At 40.1% G+C, this 19,373-nt stretch overlaps 1 protein-coding gene across 1 annotated transcript in view; it reads right to left on the reverse strand.

Moving 5' to 3' along the window:
* Positions 1-8,325: 8,325 nt before the first annotated feature.
* Positions 8,326-19,373, reverse strand: part of dph1 (diphthamide biosynthesis 1) — a 74,165-nt gene continuing 63,117 nt past the window's right edge. The window contains exons 10-12 of the mRNA XM_005804095.2: positions 13,926-14,004; positions 11,244-11,378; positions 8,326-10,898 (exon numbers count right to left, since the gene is read on the reverse strand). Coding sequence (XP_005804152.1) covers positions 10,806-10,898; positions 11,244-11,378; positions 13,926-14,004 — 307 coding nt within the window. The 3' untranslated portion in view covers positions 8,326-10,805. The remainder of the gene's footprint in view (positions 10,899-11,243; positions 11,379-13,925; positions 14,005-19,373) is intronic.

Raw genomic sequence — 19,373 nt, forward strand, 5'->3', positions numbered from 1 at the left:
ACACGCGGGGGCCGGAGCGGCGGCGTGAGGCAAACAGACGATCAGCGTGTCGCTGTCCGCGGTGCTGGAAGTGAACTAAAGCCTGGATTTAGACTGTACGGAAAAACAATATGACACTGCAGGTCGCTAATAGTACAAAAAAGACGTCATTAGATGACGTGTCTCCAGTGTTTAGTTTTTTTTTTTTTTTTTACATTTTACTCAAATTGTACAATCATCTTTAAACATGCTACCACGCATGTCGCTCTCCTTTATAAGTTTCCGGTTTGTTTGACAATGCAGCAGAGACGCTGCAAACTGCCTGACATTTGCCTCACGGAAAGCACATGTTCGCCTTATCCAGTATTTACGGTCACGTCCTCACCGTTTCGTAAGGTTGTGGTTTCTGGTCGCTTCCCAGCCGGGCCGCTTTGACAGACGAAGTTATTCACTAGAATCGTGTCAGAGTGCACGGTAAGAAAACTGACGTCTGCCAACAGGAAACTGCCCATTGTTGCTTTCATTTCTTAATAAATAAATACTTAAAAAAAAAAAAAAAAAAAAAGACATAGGCATTTTGTTCCTTCCTACTTTCATTTTTCGTATCTGTAAATAAACTCTCACCTTAATGCTTTCCATCGTCATCTAATTTGTAGTTCTGGTCGTTTCGTACCCCAAACTACCCAAATCGACGTTGACTGACGTCAATTTATACCCGCAAGGCTACGTTTAGAAACACCAAGGACTTAAATTAATTTTCTATGGTCTATTTAAAGTCTACTCTAAGAGACAACTTGCCCAAAAGGGATTAGAACAAAAATATACAGAAATTGGGTGAAAAGCAGATATTTAAAGAAACTTCTGTACATTTAAATTGTTTGAGATTTTAGGATTTTGTTTTGATAATTTATGAACATTACAAAGAAAACCCAACTGATGCACAATGATTTTCAGTGTGTGGGTTCAAAATGCTTTGTTGCACAGAATGGAAAGGGTAAAGGTCAAAGGGTGACATGGAGCCCCTGAGGTTCCATTTTATTACTCTCTAAAGTTTGGTATGACAAAAACCGAACCTTCAAAGGATAAAGTTTAATTACCAACACAAATGAACTCATATGGGAACAGTTAAAGCACATAGATACGCAATGAAAGCAGGAAGTGACTCAACAGCAAAAGGTGTAGGTAGATGATGGAGGCAGAGTGTTGACCAGGCTGTCTCCAGCAACACGGATGATGTTCATGCATCGTTTCTATACTGGTTATAATTGCAAACTTATACATTTAATCATCATAAGCAAGTTAAAGTGGGTGAAAACCTCTGACGACCAATTTCCACTTCAACCTTCCTTCTCTGGTCAGTTTTATGTTCGCATGAAAAAACAAACAAACTTCCCTCTTTGAGACACTTTTTTCTTTTTCTTTTTTTTGTCTTCTAGCACACAGACAGATCTGTCAAATTGAGCGCCCGGGCGACCTGCGATGTCCTGACGTCACCTCCACAGATACCCAGCCAGGCTTGCATAAGCGCCCAGCATCGGCCCCGTCCCCCTGTGTTCCTGTCTGGGGCCCCGTCTTGCGGCTGACTCATCCATAACCAGCATGGAAATCGATACGACAAACACGACAACAAGTGGGCTATGTAACTGTCCTGCCTGGCCGTGCGTATGACAAGCCTTAGGGCCTCTGCCAATGGTGTGTGTGTGTGTGTGTGTGTGTGTGTGTGTGTGTGTGTGTGTGTGTGTGTGTGTGTGTGTGTGTGTGTGCTGCTCTGAGCATCGTGTCACTCTGTGGTTTTGTTTAAATCAAAGCTGTTTTGCACTTTCCACCTTTGATTTGTTTGTGTGGCACCGTTATTATATTAAAATAAAATAATAATAATAAAACAATGTTGGACCTTTTGCACTTCCCCCTCTTTGCATGCCACCGGCTCCCTCCAAGCCCGATCTGAACCCACTTTGCCTCAAGTCAGAGCATCAATACCTTGGCTCTAGACTGCTTACTGCCAAACCTGACCAGAAGTACAGTAACAGTCTACAGTCATGGCTACTGACGCCTGGCGAACCTCTGCACGGCGAGTGTGACTCTGATGAGCTGCGTGAAGCACCGAGGCTGCACGCACACACACACACACACACACACACGCACACACACACAGAAACACACACCCCAACACGCGCAAACGTGTCGACGTCAGCGGTTACCGCAGCCAACCCTCCTCTTCCCTCCTGCTGTCTCCATGGCAACCGTGGCATTAGATTGTTACTGTAGCAACAGCACCACTGGTAACAGTCTACAGCCATGGTCGCTAGGGGGCAATACACACACCTAAAACCAGATTATTGGCGACGCGGAGGAAAAGACTGCATGTTTTACTTTCAGGGAGTCAAAGTGGGATTATGTAATGCATTTGACGAACTAAAGAGTCTGAGCGGCAGTCGGGTGAATTCAGAATGAGATTATCTTGATGTTTGAAGTAGATTCATGTGGCTGACAGCTGCTGCTGATTCCACTATTTTACCTGGTTTCTTTGAATGTGTGCAAATTGGAATAAGATTATTTTTTCTCTAAATAAAGAATTATTCACAAGCCCCTGAGAAGTGATGTTTTCTTTGCGTTCCCCCCCCCCCCAGTAATTTTAATACATTTTTCTTTTTGGCCACAGTGTAAAATGACGTGTCGATTATTCTGATATAGCAACGTTTGGTCGTGGCCTCGACAGTGAAATGACTTTTGTTTCTGCGAGCTCCGGCGAATTCAAGCAGGACACAAACTCTTTATGCCAAGTTGAACGAAAGCGCCTGATTATAATCAGCTGAAATTTTAAAACCAGTGATTGACGTGGTGATGAAAAAGAGAATAATAATAATAAAAAGATTGCAGTCTTTGCAATCCTTCAGCAGACATTGGCTGCAGATGATTAGGACGTCCTCATGATGTGTGGAAGAGTGAACTCTTAACATTAGAGTTCATGCTGTTTGAAGTTAAACAGATGAGGAAGTATAGGAAAAAAGTTCATAAATTATTAAATAATGTTCGACTCTGTGCTAGAATGTTTTATTTATTGTCTAGACGTACTTTGAAACAAAACACTAGAAGCAAATTCCCTTAGATGTTCTGTCTGTGAATGAGGTTGAAAAGTAAATTTATGAAAATCAATTCACAAAAATGTTGAAAAATGTCTAAATACGATTCAAACCATCCAGTTTTTAAGGGAATTGTTCTGATAAATAGTAAAATGGTAAATGGACTGAACTTATATAGCGACTCTAGTAACTTTAAAACAATCACTATCTGACTTTGAGAAGTGTGTGTGTGTGGGGTGTGTGAGAGGATTTTTCTATGGGAAGAAATGTTCAATGTTATTTGTCTGGACGCTAAAGAAGTCACCATCATGAACACGGATAAGTTTACATTTGCACAAAATGCTGATTTCCTTGTAAAATGATAAAAGACGATATTCTGACAACAAAACGGATGGAAGATTTTTTCCAAAAGGTTTTTTTTTGTTTCATTGAAAGTACAAAGGCCAAACATTTAAAACATGAAGATGGGGTGTGTTTTATCTTTTGCAGGTCTGCAGTTACACTTAGCACAAATCAATACATGTTCAAATGTTTAATGTTATGAAAATAATTGTAAGATAAAACAGTCTGATTATGTCATCTGTTAAATCTTGTTTATGTCTTTCTGGAGTTACTTTATGGTTATTCATTTTGGATTAAGTAGTTTTTGCTTTTGGCCTAAAGATTCCCCTTTAAGTAAAAAAAAAAAAAAAATCTGTGTATTGTCTTTGACTAAACAGCATACGGTATGTGGTTAATAGAAACTTTAGACATTGGTTAGCAGCTTAGCCATTTAACAATTTAGTTATTTTCTATGAAAAAGAACTGAACTGATCTTTTATTATAACTGAGTTGCTATGAAAAAATAGTTTAGTTTAAAATCCTTTAATGCCTAAAGGATTTAAACTCCCCAAAAATAATTTTACATGGAAATGTCCTATTTAATAGCAATCCGAGACTGAACAACAGAGATCAATCTCTATGTTCGGAAAAAAAAAAATAAGAAAAAAACAAACTTAAAATATGAGGATATAAATATCGTATTGATTGACGGTAAGGTAATCTCAGTGCATGTAAACTTCTGAAAAAGAAAAAGTTTTAATAAAAATTTCTCCCTGAATAAAGGGATAAAGAAGAGATAAAGTATTACAAGAATAAAGTCATCATATATTGACTCTCGTGAGACTACGACTTTATTCTCATAATTTTATTTTTAAATTATTTTCTAAGCGTGGCCCCTAATTCTGGTCCTCATCAAACAAAATACATTTAGAAGTCATAAGAAAGCTAATTCAGGAAACAATTAGTCTGATCTAAAGTCAGAGAATGAGAGAGGGAAAAAACTGTTGCTTTCATACACTTTATGTCGAATCTGGTTTTTAAGGTTTCAACATTTCTCCTGCAGCCTCACAAGTCAAATAGCAGCACTGTGGAGTAAAAAGGTGAAAGCCTTTAATCTTGTCAGAGTTTCACTCGGTGTCAGGACACGACATGTTGAAAAAGATGCCGACTTCTGTGACAGGCTTGTGTTCTGGTGGCACTTTGGCCGGATAATCTGGGACAGGCTGAGCTCCTACGCAGAATTAGTCATCTCTGTACAACACTTCTTTTTTTTTCACTAAAGACTCTCATTCAACCTTCTAGCAACCTTCCACCCCACTGCTGTTTGGCCGTCCAGGCTTCTTCTTCTCTCCCACACACACACGCACACACACACACGCCGTCAGCAGCCTCTACTCATGATTATTGTTCAAATCTTCACATGGAGGCTGTAGAATTAGATCGGTTTGAGATAAACGCAAGAGGCTGTTTGGCTAAACTTGAATATAAAAGCTAAACAATTACAGCTCAGTTTATCTTTGAACAGATTTTTTTCCCCCCGGTTTATTCTGCACAGAAAAAAAAGGGGCCTGCAGTGGATGTGTGCTATCCTCTCCAGAAAAGCGTCTCGGAAATGCACAAATCACAGAAAGAAAAAAAGCGGCGACTTCTCTTACTGCGGCTCTTCATTTGAAATTGAAATTGCACCTGCTGAGCCACGTCAGACTTCCACTATCACAGCGACGGCGCATTCAAAGAACAGAGGTTCTCCGCTGTGAAACAGACATGTGGAGCTTTTCTTTTCTCCTCCACATCTTTTCCTCCAAGCTCCTGAGCCACGCGCGGCGTTCTGACTAGAGAACAGACCGCTTTAAACAAAATCGTTTTCTGTAATCCAGAAAATGATAGGAGCAAAAAAAAAAAGAAATTGAAGAAAATACATGAGGAATACGGCCTCTAAAGACAAGGTTGAAAGAAGACGCTTTATTTATTTATTATGTATAATGTAATATTCAAGAAAGGTCTCTGCTAATATATCTGTATGTGTTTTATATTTTCTTTTTTTAAGATTTGAAAAAACAGACAAAAACTTGAACCTGTCTTGATGAATGAGCGTTAATTGCTGATTCATTTTGTATTTTCAGGACACGGATGCCACACAATTCTATTTTAAAAAATGTAATAAATAAATGATCTCAAACAAAAGGCTGGTATTTTGCAATTACTTCTCAAAGGGGTTAAAATCACGCTGCCTGATGGGCAGAGGGCTGCTGACCACCTGGGGTCAGCGAGAGACGGCGGTGACTCAGCTTTCCCTGAGTCACAGACACAAACAACTGAACGCACCGGGAGCGACGGCGTGATTTTCCCTCCTACAGGTAAAAGAGTCATGCGAAGGCAAGCCACGTAAAATGTACACAGGTGCCAATTATGAATTTATATAAATATGGGTTCATTTCCATCAACTCCTTTTGTTCTGGGAACGAACTGAATTGCCATTTTGTTTCAGACTGGCAATCATTCAGAAGCTCACGGTGAAGGTGAATTTGTGACCTGCGGTGTGCAACACCTGGGCCTTTTTTTTTTCCTTCTTCTTTTTACTCCACATCAAAACTGACAAACTCTCAAGAGTTGAAAAGAGTGAAATGACAGATCCAAGTTGTTAAACGGTGAAGTTCGGAGTCGAGTTCCTCTGATGTGCAGGAGCAGGGAAACAAGTAAGCGATGGAAACCGACTATGTGTGAGAAGAACGTCCACGCCGCCTCGTCTCTCCACAGGGAGAAGTCTGCAAATAAGGCAGGCAAACAGTGACACTCAGTGGTCACTCAATTACTGACGCGGCGAGATGTTTAGATGACAGATGGATCACAGAGCTGTGGGAAGGGAACTCGAATAACAAAAGATAAAAATCCACATTGTATAGGGCATGACATAATGTCCTGAAGGACAACATTACACAACCCTTTCCATATCTTTGTTATCCATGTTCCAATTGTTGGAGCTGGTGATTGCAAAACATGTATTTATGGATGTTATGCAGCACATAAACCCTGGGTCTGAATCGCAGTGGTTACACTTTCTAATTATTCGACGTCACAAAAAACAAATAGCTCAGTCCCTGAATGTGCAAAGTTGGTAGCGAAGACAAACATATAAAGAAAAGAATTGTATCTTTAATTGCGATGAAAGGGGCGTCTTCAAAGACTCCCTTAAACAAACCAAACAAAAATATGAATTACATTTGATAAACTTTCCAAGTATGCTAAGCCTTTTTCTTGGTCTGTCACATGAAATTCCAATGAACAACATAAAAATGTGTGGCTGTAATGTTACCAAATGTAAAAACTTTACAGGTTATAAGTACCTTTCCAAGGTGCAGAACTTCTACTTTTCCACCTGAGGGACACTGAGAATCGCTCACACATCATGGAAGATTACACTGCTGGTATAATTTTGTTGGTATTTTTGGCTGTTAACCACCTGAATTGTGTTTTACATCTGCGGCACACCGAAGGTCAGTGTTTCCTAAAAGCAAAATGAAACAAAGACTTATCTAAGAAATAAAGATCAGTTTCTTTCTCCTTAAATGATCTATTGCCTAAAGACATTAGAAACAGTTAAGTGCATAATTGAAATTAAAGTCTTTAACTTATTTAAGGACATTTAAAAGATTAATTCTTACATGCCTCAGCAGACTACTCCTTTACTCCTGAGCCTGTGTGGCCAGTATGATCAAAGTTATGTAACAAACTCTTAAAGGTCACCAGCAATGATTTTCCAGACATCACCTTTACTCACTGAGATTTCTCCAAAATCCATAAATCTTTATATATGATTTGGATTGTTAAAACTCTGTCATTTGCAGTCTAATGTTAAGATTTTTTTTTTTCAAATGACTGGCAGCAGATTAGATTTAGTAAGAATTTTAGTGAATCTTGATTTCACTAAAATCCTTTCAAATGATTAATTGAGTTACTATTAATTGTGGTTTAATGGTTTGTTAGACTGAACTGAGGTTCAATATTTCAACCAATCACATCCATTTAGTGTTGTAGTTTGGCCTCCTTGCAGCAGAGGGCACCGCTGGTCATCCTGAAGTGGAGTCAGCTGACACAGAAATAAAAAAAAATGGCAGCTATCCCAGAACAAGGAAAGAAATACTGAGCACACAGGTTCCGGTGTGAGATGTATTGGAGAATTAAAGTGATCACAAATAATATTTCTAACAGAAGCAAAATGCATTTTATGCGGTTCAGTTTTGAAATGGAAAACTTAATCGCATTTTTTTTTGAGTCAGCCGACTCAAACATTTTTTTAAAATATAACGACGTGCTTCTTTTTTTAAGTTCACAATATGACAAATGTATTCATTTATGTAATGGAAAGACCGTCGACCCTCTTGACACGTCAGAAAACTCAGGTTTTTATGAAAATGGTTGCTTATTAACGTTGCCCTAAGCGAACTTGTTCTTGATCAACAGAACATCTGTGGACAGATCCTTCGCCACCACAAGAACTTCAGCGAGCACTGAGGTCATCTTGTGGATGGAAAGGTCTTCAGAAGAAATGTTAAAATCATTAAGAGAGAAATAAAAATAACCTGCGAATAATACACGAGGAATTTTCGCCTTTCAAAACCTGCCGGCCATCTTTGTGTAAAGCACAAACATTAAAACTTTGCCTTTAGAGGACCAGACAATGTAAAATTTGTTTTTTTTGCTCAGTGTTTATCGGATACACCGATAAACACTGAGCATCCTTAACCTGGCCATTACCCCTCCTGTGCAAGTAACACCAAGATGATAAAAAACATTTGAAAAGTTTGGAAGCACATTAAAATATTCAATAATGTACTTGGTTATAGCTCTGAGAACAGGTACAGAAGAAACCTTACGGTTCCACTTGTACACTAAGGACATGGCAACAAATATTCTTAAATATTTATCTGAACGTTTCTTGGCATATATGTCACACATTTATTTATCAAGCTGCAGCATAAGCACAAAACGATGCAGTTATTTCTTCAATAAACACTATTAAGATAAAAGTGAAATTGCCAAACGTACCTAAAAAAGTGCCCAGAGTAGAATGAAGATCTGGGAGACAGCCGGAAGCTGTTGACCCATAATTGATTAGACGTTGGTATTTCAATCATTAGAATTCGACCATAAAACAAAATTGATTTAAAGACAAGTTTTCAACATTGGGTAATTGACTAGAAATGGGTGATTGATGTTTGATCCACCATCAGTCATCGACCTTAACGGAAAAAATTAAATAAAAATCAAACTCTGTGATCATAACTCAACATTGAATGAACATCTTTTGCTATCTGGGTCGTTAGCTGATCGATAAGCTCAATCAACTTTAGATCAACTCATTAACTGATCACTTGGATCCCTAATCAAAGGTTTTCAAACTCTTTTACAGTTTAGTGTGAAATGACAAGTCGAACATGATCCTAAAACAAAGTCTCGGTGCTCTGTGAGAAGTTTAAAGCCTGGAATTTTGCTTTGTGAGTCTAACTCTGCTTTAGACTCCTCCACAGCTTCATCCTGAGTCTGCAGGGTGTGTTCCTCGTCTTCCATGATGCTTTTTGTTCTCTAATAAACATCTGAGGCCTTCACAGCACAGCTGGATTAAATTAGACACAGACGGGACACATTTGCAGCTAGAAGCTTGGGTTCTTTGAATAAATCATATACATTTTATACAGATAAACTTTATTTATCAGATTTATATTTGTAAGACCCTTTAAAACAAAATGTGAAGAAGCTCAAGGGCAATAACTAATTTTATAATGAACTATGAGCAAAACATATTAAATCTGATATTTCTAAGTGTCACATGATGAAACAACGTGAGGAACAGACGCATCCAACAATTACATTCTGGCAGATTTTCACTCTTGGTGTTTAAACTCGCTGTGGGACGAGGGAAATGAAAAACTAATAACTCTAAACTGTTTCATTTTTTTTTTTTTGCTCATGAACAAATCCACCTAAAAAAATGTGCTGAAAGCAGCTAGAAGTTGTACAAATTCAAAATGTTTACTAAAGTAAAATAAGTAAACTTGACCTTTAAATGACACGTTTGTTTCACAAAAGTTATATTTAGAAATCAGTTTATATTTTATTGATTTCAACTTCAGATTAAAAGCAGCGCACTTTATATGGGGGAGGAAAGAGGATTTATTAAAAAAAAAAAAAACTCTCACTCCTTTTTCCTGACAGAATATGCTAAAAAATAAATAAAACATCAGCTAAGAGACAGAAAAAAAATAAGAGAGAGAGAGAGCACTCTGCTGGTCAATAATTTATTCCTGACCCCTCCACTGAGGATCACAGAGTCTGCGATGGGGAGTACAAAGCGCTTTAAAATATCCGCCACTAGCAGGGGAGGAGGGGAGGATGCGCATCATGAGAAATATTGATAACTGGCGGGAGAATTGCATCACGCTGACTTTTTGTTGCCGAGGAGAACAGATGATGAATATGACAAGAGAAGCCTGCTAGTAGCTGTAGCCGCATAAACCCCAAAAGACAACTCTATACACCTGAGACAGAAGCCAGTGATGTGAGGGAAGTTTCACAACTTCTTCCTCCGAGGCCGCAGCCGGCTACTGTCAATCAGTTACTGCTGCAGCGAAAACAGCAATATAGTGGGGTTGTTTTTTTTCTTTTCATTTTCTTCTTTTTTTTATTTATTTATTTATCGACAGGGTCCAACATTAATAAATAATGAGGATGGAGAGCAGTCGTGACTAGCTCCGGCTCACATCTAGGAACTCGCGGGACTTGGCTTCGTAAACAAGCGCGCTGCGTTTTAGAACAACCTCACAGGGTTCGATATCCGATTAATTGTTCTGAAAATGGGAGAGGGCAAAGCGAGCCAGACAACGTTGATATTTTTCCGCCCGTACGTCCGCAGAAGTGCCTCCCCACTAAAAAACAAACAAACAAAAAAGAAAACCGTCTGAGTGGCTTGGGAAATGTCAGGCAAATTGCAGCGCTTTCTGACAAAACGGGCCGCGTTTGACTGAAGACGCCCACGTCAACAGGCTTTCCATACCGTGCCGCTCAAGGTCGGCTCCCGGTTCTTTCTCTCCGTCACAAATGTCTGTGCTGAAGAAAAGGTGAGGAGGAGGAGGAGTGGGGGCTGCAGTGCAGGTAGATTTAAAGCAAATAAGCACCTCCATTATGAGAAAGAACCCCTCACATTAAAAAGAAAAAGGCATACAGTCAAAATGTGAGTTTGTTTGATCTGCTGGGATGTGATTAGGGATTAGATCTTGCTGCTAATCCTGCTAATGAGGATAAAAACTCTTCTCTCTTTGCTTCTCGTCAGGTCCGCTCCACCTCCCCGTCCTCTCCTCCCTCCCCTCTGACCTCTTTCTCTCGGTAAAAAGAGGCAGGCATGAGATGAATCACAGACAGCAGCGGTCACGAGGCTGTCGCTCCCTCTTCACATCTGCAGGGGGCGCCCCGACTCCGCTCGCACGTCTTGGCGGGAAGGGCTGGCTCGGTGCCTTGTTTCTGCAAGCAGGCGGTGGGACAGCATTAACACTTGGAACAGTGACAGTACCTACCTCAGACAGATTAGTGGGAATATTAGGCATTATGGCTACTGTGGGGTAGATTAACAGAGCTGCGTTCCAATTGAATTTTAACAGCGAAAAAACGTAGAAACTACATGAAGGTCAAGGTTAAAACCACACCGTTAGGGGATGTTTTCTCCTGCTGGTGTTGTGCCACCGCTGGGCCACTGGGTGTCAGTGCGGCAACATCAAATTTAGCCCCAACATCCATCTTTACCATCTTGTTTGACTATTCATTTATTTATTTATTTTTTTCCTTCTGTTATCTCCGAGCCGTGCTCACCTGGGCGTGTCTCCGAGCGGGCCGAGCCGGCTGGTTTTCAGGGTGGTTGGGTGCCCACGGCCCCAAGCTCTGATTGGAATAGAAGTCCATGGGATACACTTCCTTCCAGCCTACTTCCTGCAGAGCAACAGCCGCCTGAGGAGAAGTCGGAACAAAATAAAACCCTCAAAAGAAGCGTCCTCAGTCTCTCGTTTCCTACCACACTTTGCAGAACAACGAGAAGACGCCACAGACTGAGCATCCAGGCGGGACGGGGACTGTTGATATTAAGCTTGGGTAACACGTAGAGTTGTCGAGTTATCTCCATGCAGCTGCGCCGTGTGACATAACAGCTGTTAGAGGAGAACAATCGCACGAGCAGGACTGCAACTCAACACGCTGGCAGTGCAGACCGGCTCCATATGGACGAGAAGTGACAGTGAATATTGATTATGAATGCAGGAAAGAGCAGCTCAGAGGCTGAACACATGAATAAACATGCAGAACACACGTTTTAATGTTCCACTCGTTACTTCGTCCAAATTGATTGCGGTGAGTTGTGTAAAAGGCATTCACGCCGTTTTTCTGAGATTGCAATAAACGCAAATGGGATGGATTTGGTTCGGATTTTGTGTGATGAGTCAAAATGACATGAATTATTATTATTGTGAAGTTTTTGGGGTTTTTTTACAAGTACAAATGTTAAAAAAATTTGGCTCCCCCTTGTATTCAGCTCCTCAGAGTTGATACTATATAGAACTAAAAGATTAAAACTTTACATTTTGGGGGGTTTGTCTTTGCCAGATTTGCATATGTAGCAGGGATGCAAACAATTAATTGAATTACGATTTAACTGTCAATGAATGGTTTACTCTATTTGATTAAACAGTGATATCTGTTTAGATCAGTAGTCTACAACCTGCAGCTGGCTCTTTGGACCTTCCACCTGGGCTCTTATTAACGTTGGCTAAAAATTTTGAAGAACTAACTGATGTTTTTGCATATAAATATGACATACGGAGGGTCTTTTTATTTTTTTTTCCTACAATATTTGCGTAGCATTTCTAGAGAGAATCATGTATGTGATAAGACTTCCTGCTATCTTAAGAAACTAGTTTTTTTTTTTGGTGTGGTTTCGGGAACTGACGATCTGACAGGATCATTTCTGACCCCCTCTTTCCCTGCTGTCCAACTCTGACATTTACCGGGCGAAGACCACACAAGTGGTATATGAACAGTGTTTTGATACTTTGGCTTAAGGATAATCTATGTGTGGCCACATAGAATATCAAGACCAAATATCTAAGGTTAGTTTTCAAAGTAATGCAATCTTTTTTGTAGTTAAACATATTCTATCAATTTGCCCCACCTGTAAAAATCTATTCAACATAAACCAAAGTAGATGCAGGGTTTTAAAATAAATAGGAGCCTTGAAAGATTATTCTATTAGCAGAACAAATGTGACAAATATCAGCATTCCCTTCATTTCCTTCTTCACCTTTCCTCTCCCTCTGCACCAACAGTCTCTCATTTGCTCCACCTATTACCCGCTGCTCTCCTTCTTTCCCTCTTTCACACCGAGATCTTCCTCTCCGTGGAAGCTAGCATCCCTCACTAATCCCTGCTCTGACAGAAAAGCCAAGTGTGTATTATTGACTATAAATATAACATGAGAAGCACTGAAAAATAAATGCTGTGTAGTCCCCCTCCCACCACCACACACCCTTCACCCTCCCCGTCTCATTCCTCTTCATCTTCATCCTAAACGCCACAGCGTCAGTTTACCTGGTACGCTCGTGGTTATGAGACGAGGCTGAGTTGAGTCCCATCACAACCGTTCAGATACAAATTATTTCGACGCGCAGACAAATGGCTGCCAGGGAGAGCGATAGCCGGAAGAATACAAAGGGAATTTAAGGAAAGAGATTAGCGCTTAGCTCATTACAACGGGGGCGAGTTTCAGATTTTCCTCTGCGCAATTATAAAGGGGAGGAGAAAAAAAACACCCAAAACAATCCCTTTCTTTTTTTTCTATTTTTTTAAATGGAAATGCTATTCTCATTCTAGACGGCTTTGCTCTCAAGTGGAAGTGCTTCAATGAGGTGCATAGTTGCAATTAAACAGAAACTATTTCTATTCAAGAGAGCAATTTCCCCTACAGTAATTTCGCAAAGAAATCAGTGGCCCATCCATGAGAGAAATCCTGGTACAAGGGGTAGTTAGACGCTAAACAATGCCAAAAAAAAAAACAACAACACAAAAGTGTTGTCATTTGGTTGTTTGCCAGCTGCAGCAAACTAACGCTCTCTCCGATGTCCAATTGTTCTCTCTTCCTCCTCTTTTTCTAAAAAAAAAACAAACAAAAAAACAAGACAGCTGCATGAGGGGTGGGACTGTTTATCCCCAGGACCAGCAGGGGGGGCTAGTCCTCTACTCGTAGCATTTTCACATGTCGTGCTTCATGGTGTGGCGAGGATGGAGTGAGAGTGACACTCCATCTCGAGCATCAACAGCCCTTGTTGAGAGCCACATAAATTCACTGCCCTTTTAGACACGCCACTGTAACTTGTCTCCTGTACTTTGATAAAAAGCCTCAAGATGCCCTCTGTAAAAGGCTCTGTGCGCTGTTAGGAAGGCCGGTGTGTGTGTGTGTGTGTTTTCTTGAGGGGTGGGGGAAACAGTGACTGGCAGAAAGGAGTTTACCTCATACGGAGACAGCAGGGGTTTGGAGAAGGCTGTTCCCCAGTCAATGGAGAGGCGTGGGCAGGCGATCTGGACCCACCTGTAGCAATACAACAACAATAAAGAAAAGGCAGATCAGTGAGCATTCATGAGTGCAACAGGGGAAACATTTGATTTGATTTGTTGGTTTATTTTGGACATGAAAGCCAACGAAAACAACAGGATACATGTTTATAGCTGCAGTGAGACATTTTATAAAGACTGTTTCTTACATATTTGTTGAAACTGTCATCATGTTGTGACAGTATGTTATGAGACAGATAATCTGTGAAAAGATTGACCTCCTCCACCAAAAAACAACCAATCAGAACCAAGAGGAGGGTCTTAGTGCTGTCAATCAACCTTATGTACTTTGCTACGTTGTACTAATGGTGGAGAAACAACTTATTGTTACAGGAAAACCATTTATGTGCCATCAATGGTGCCTACGCTAACAAACACTAGCATTCACAAGAGGCTATGCTAGCAATAGCATAGCAGAGAATGAGGGGTCAAAGAAGATCTGATTATTTCCTGGAAGGAGCTTGCGTATTACTTTACGCAAATATTGTGGTCTTTGATAATTAACCAGGTCAGGAAATTTTTATATTTTTTATTTTAAAGATAGTGAGTTTTGTTTAATATTTTAAGTTAGCATTAATAAAGGGACAGTATAATGCAAAGTCTGCAGAAGACATGTTCTAGTGTTATTCCCTCATCAAAAATAAACTTCATCTGAGTACCAGCTAGTTTTCAGTGAAATGCTGGTAAAAAATGTTGTTAAGGGGTTAATAGAGGAGTGATGTAGTGATGACTTCCTGAAGGTGGAGCTTCAGAAAGAGCAGGAGTTTCTTAAAGAGACAGGGGCCCAATTTCAAGGCGTTAAATAAATACTGAAAAATACTTATTTCTTTCAAGCTGCATTGTTGCGGGTGCAGTGGGGATCGTACCACCAACACACTGATTGCTGGGCAAACTCCTACCACTGTCACCCTAATTTGAGCATTTTCAGAACAACCAAAGGTAACAGTTACTTGATTGTGCTACAAAATGGAACAATGTGCCTAGAAAATACATACCGTCCCTTTAATTAGTTTTCTTTTTTGTACATCTTGTTGTGCATCATGTCTTTGTTCTTTTTTTGTCTATGTGTCTATGTGGACCATGAGTCTGTTGAAATAAAGCAATCAATCACTCTTATGGCTCTGTTTTTGTGGTATTGTTAGTGATTTAGTTGTACGTATACAAGTGTTATCCTATGTGATGAAACCTGAGACAGAAAGTTGCGATTAGAAAGGCAGGGCACATCTGCGACTGCACGTTGCATGTGAATTCGTGATGTAGAGGGGAAAGCCTCCCTCCACCTGAAAACCAGCATCTGTTGGTGCTGATGTGTAGCACTTCTTAAGATGGTTGGACTGCAATAAGCAGGAATGAGAAGGTAAAGAAAGCATGCAGTGGTCTAGTCCTGACTGACTGCGGGAAGCATCAACATAAAAACAAAACCAAAAAGAAGAAAAAAAAGAGGATAGCATGGGTGAATAGAGAGGAGGAGGGAAAAAATGCTGCGAAAGAAAAGAGGGAGAGGTTAGGTGAGTGTGAATAAAAAAGCTACAAGAGCTGGTCTCCACGGAGGTAGCCTACATAGCTCGCAGACAGGGTGGTGGGGCTGTTTCAGAGAGATGGGGAAGGGGTGGGCAAAAAAAAAACAGCAAAAGAGAGAAGGAGAGAGAGGAGGAGGAGAGAGATATGCAGTGATAGAAGAAAGACCAAAACAGAGGAGTGGTCAAAGAGGCAAAGACAAGAAGGAGCGAGAGACATGGGGAGGGGGTAAGAAGATTGTCAGGGAGGAAAGTGTTTACTCTGGAAAATTCATGAGAGGAAGGAGGAGGAGAGTGTGGATGTAAACAGCTGCAGGGAGGAGTGAACAATGGGGAAAATGAAGACGGAAAGCAGCTGGGGGTACAAGGGTTAAGTTTCACAGATCAATGCTATCCACAGCTCCATCTCTGCCGAGGCAGCGTGTCTTACTTTGTCCCTAATCCTTATCACACGGCTCCGCAGGAAATACGAGCATATATGGATTTACCTGCTGCACGGGGGAAGAAAAAAAAGAAACAAAAAACAAAAACACTACACGTAGGTTAATTTCAACTACAACATACCAGCCTGAGAGATGGGAGAAAAAGGATTTGAGGCAACGAAGAGAAAAAAATTTATATAGAAAACAGAATTTGCTCATGTGAACCTTACTGCGGCAAATCCCAGCCTCTTTTGTTCGTTCCTTGTTTTCCCAACTTTCACACAGTTTCTCAGCTGCAGAGCAGACTGTGCCACACTCAGGCTCAGCCTTCCGTCTCGGAAATATTTCCACACCTCCTAGGCAAAATGTGATTTTCAAATTATGTAGATTCTTCTCTCGTGGCTCCCCAAAAATTCGCATTCGTCTTTCTGATTCCGAAGTCGACCGAGTCAGAGACGACTGCACCAAACATCAGCCTAATAACACATGGGTCTGCTGAGTTTGGGCCAAGAGTGAAATGGAAAGCACGGCCTTTAAGTCCGGTAGCTGCTTTAATTACAACCCTGTGAATGTTGTAAATCCTGTGACCCAGGGGCATAAGAGAAAATTTTTTAGATTTAGTTATACATTAAATAATCTGCCAGACAACAAGTAAGCTGTCATCAATATTAAGGAATTATTGACCTAAAACAAGTTCCTACATCTTGCTACAAAGGTTACTTGTGAGTTTTCTTTTTGTCGTATTTCAAGTGTATTGAGATATTTGCACTAAAAGTAGAAAAAAATTACTTGGTATTTCTTTGTGCTTTTGTAGCGTAAGCATATTTGTTCTTCATTTAAATTAATTCTTTTGCCCGTTATTATTTGCACTTCATTTAATAATTCTAACTTGCTTCTTCTAGATATGAGTAAAAATATGTGTATATTTCTAATAAAAGTAACAAACACATTCTCTTGTACAGAAAATCATACTATCTTGATATTATGTCTCACAACGCAACATCCATCTGTTTCACCAGAATTTTTTGATTAAAGTCGACAACAACTAGTAAATATTTGTAAAGTGGGTAAGCAAATGACACGTTTCAATTTGTTAACTAAAAATTTCATAAATCAATCAATTAATCCAGAGACTAAATGTTTCCCAGCACTTTCCAATGCAAACTAGCTCATGCATAACATCAGGTTTGCCACGTAATCGTCATGAAATTTCTTTCCCTGGTGAGGAAATCCATCCCCAAAGTATTATCTTGCCATCCCCGTGTTTCGTTGTGATGACAGTTTGTTCAAGGTCGTGTGTCGTTTCAGTTTTTCTAAACATACAAGGTTGTGCATGAAGGCCACATTTTATCTTAGTCTTTCACATAGAATAAATTCTTAGCTTTAATATGATAAACTGTGAAAAAGTTGAAGGCGTATGAAGACTTTTGAAAGGCATTATAGTCATGGAAAGTTTTATTTTAAAATAAATTTCCATATTTTATTATGGTATTTGGATGGAATTATTTATTATTTGCAGTTTTCACATTTACAACAGGATGTGGCACCTAATCACTGCCTGCAGTATCAATTAGTGATTTATTTGCCATGGTGTTACTAGCTGTGTTTCCATTAGCCTTAAAATTGTGCCAACTGAAAATACGAAAATGAATTTGCTTAATCAAAACACCAATTTAAAAAAAATAAAGATTTCAATTAAAGGTTTTGGAGCTAGGATGATGTTGTATTGAAATTAGTGCATTTTACAAAGCTTTTTTGCATCCCAGGAGTCATGTGATGAACAGCTGGATGTTGCTACTGACAAACGATGGGGAAGACGACAGGAAGTAGTGGGACAAAAATGCCGCGGCATGTTTTTAATGACTTATCGCGTGAACAAACTTATTGACATATAAATTTAATTGAGCTTCTTATTTGTGTAAATTGTGTTTGTTTTTTTTGTCTTAAATTTTGTGGCATACAAACAAAGTTTTGTACACATTTGTAATGTAAACGCAGCTTCTTTGATTGATTGGTTTGCAAAGTGCCCTTACCTAAATACAACAGAAAGTCTCTGGGGTTTTGTCAAGAAACACCAGATCTAACAGATGCGCTGTTGCATGCTGCCAAAGCCAATAAGTGCAGCAGATTTACAGCCACAAGAATTTAATAACTAAAACAAATGTACTTTTCGACAACATTCTAATTTGGTGAGACGGTAGGAAAAACGTTATAATCAAGAGCTATGAAACAAGGAGATACCAGTACTGAACGAAGCATGAAAAAGAAAGAAAAAGCCAGCATTTAGTCTGAAATGAGGCGGCATCATTTTACCACGAGAAAGTCAGTTGACATAAAGAATCTATGATTATGACTTTTATTTACTCCTAAGAATGCGTTGACTTCGACAGAAAGTGGAACCTTTCAAATACAAAGAAGCATGCCGCGATTAGAGGAGCGGGATTCAGGACCGGCAAGCCCCCACACTGGGATGTATGAAAGCTAAAACCATGTGACATTTTCTGCAGCTATGCAATATGAGCTCCAGCTTGGCCATGCTGCATTACCTGCTGTGGACCATTACGCCACAACATTAGGGGGAGGAACCTCCACCTGCACGCTCCCACTTCGTTCTGACTCTCGGCTTCGAACCGCTGAAAGCATTAAAAGTTAACCCCTCAGAACCGCGGAGAAATAGTGCTCACCTTTAATGCCGGGGCATAATTGAAATAAAACAATCAATTTCGTTTAAATGTGGCCCAAAATTAAATTTTAAACAGAGAGATAAGAAGTGCACTGCATAATGTTTTGCTGTCTTAGATAAGAGAGTGTGTGTGTGGTGTGTAGATATGTGTACATTAGTTTAAAACCTGCTTGGGGACAGACTAATTACACACTTAAGAGCATATGCTAATGGTGCCTTTCTCAGTCCATGGAAAAGTATGTGAGTGTTTAATGACAGAGACAGCCTGGGGGTGGGCTCTGTGCTGCGCGCCGTGTCTGATGGTGCTAGGCAGCTGCACACACTCCATCTACCTCCCAATCTGCCCTGTCTCTCTATGCTTCTTACTTCGGCTTTGATGCAGCCTCAGCCTTGTGCCGCTTATTGTTCGTCACTGTTACTGTAAGCTGATGGAGGATGCGGGTGTTCGTGCAGGCTAATCCGAGCAGAAAAGATAGACAGTAAAAAGAGAGGACCAAAAAATACTTTATTGCGGCTTTTGCAAGTGTATTGTAAGCCTGGCGGGCCACCAGGCTTTACTTGCACCACCACCAGGCTAAAAATGGTTTATTTACTGTTTAAAGACAGGTTAAAGAGTCTCTTTGTTGAGAAGCACAATGGCAAAATAACGTGGTCAGTATCTGTACGCATATGGAGACTGAGATCAGGTGTCTTTTTTTTTTATTCACTGGACCTTTGTAACCAC

Source organism: Xiphophorus maculatus, chromosome 18 (genome assembly GCF_002775205.1).
Source record: "Xiphophorus maculatus strain JP 163 A chromosome 18, X_maculatus-5.0-male, whole genome shotgun sequence".
Lineage (NCBI taxonomy): Eukaryota > Metazoa > Chordata > Actinopteri > Cyprinodontiformes > Poeciliidae > Xiphophorus > Xiphophorus maculatus.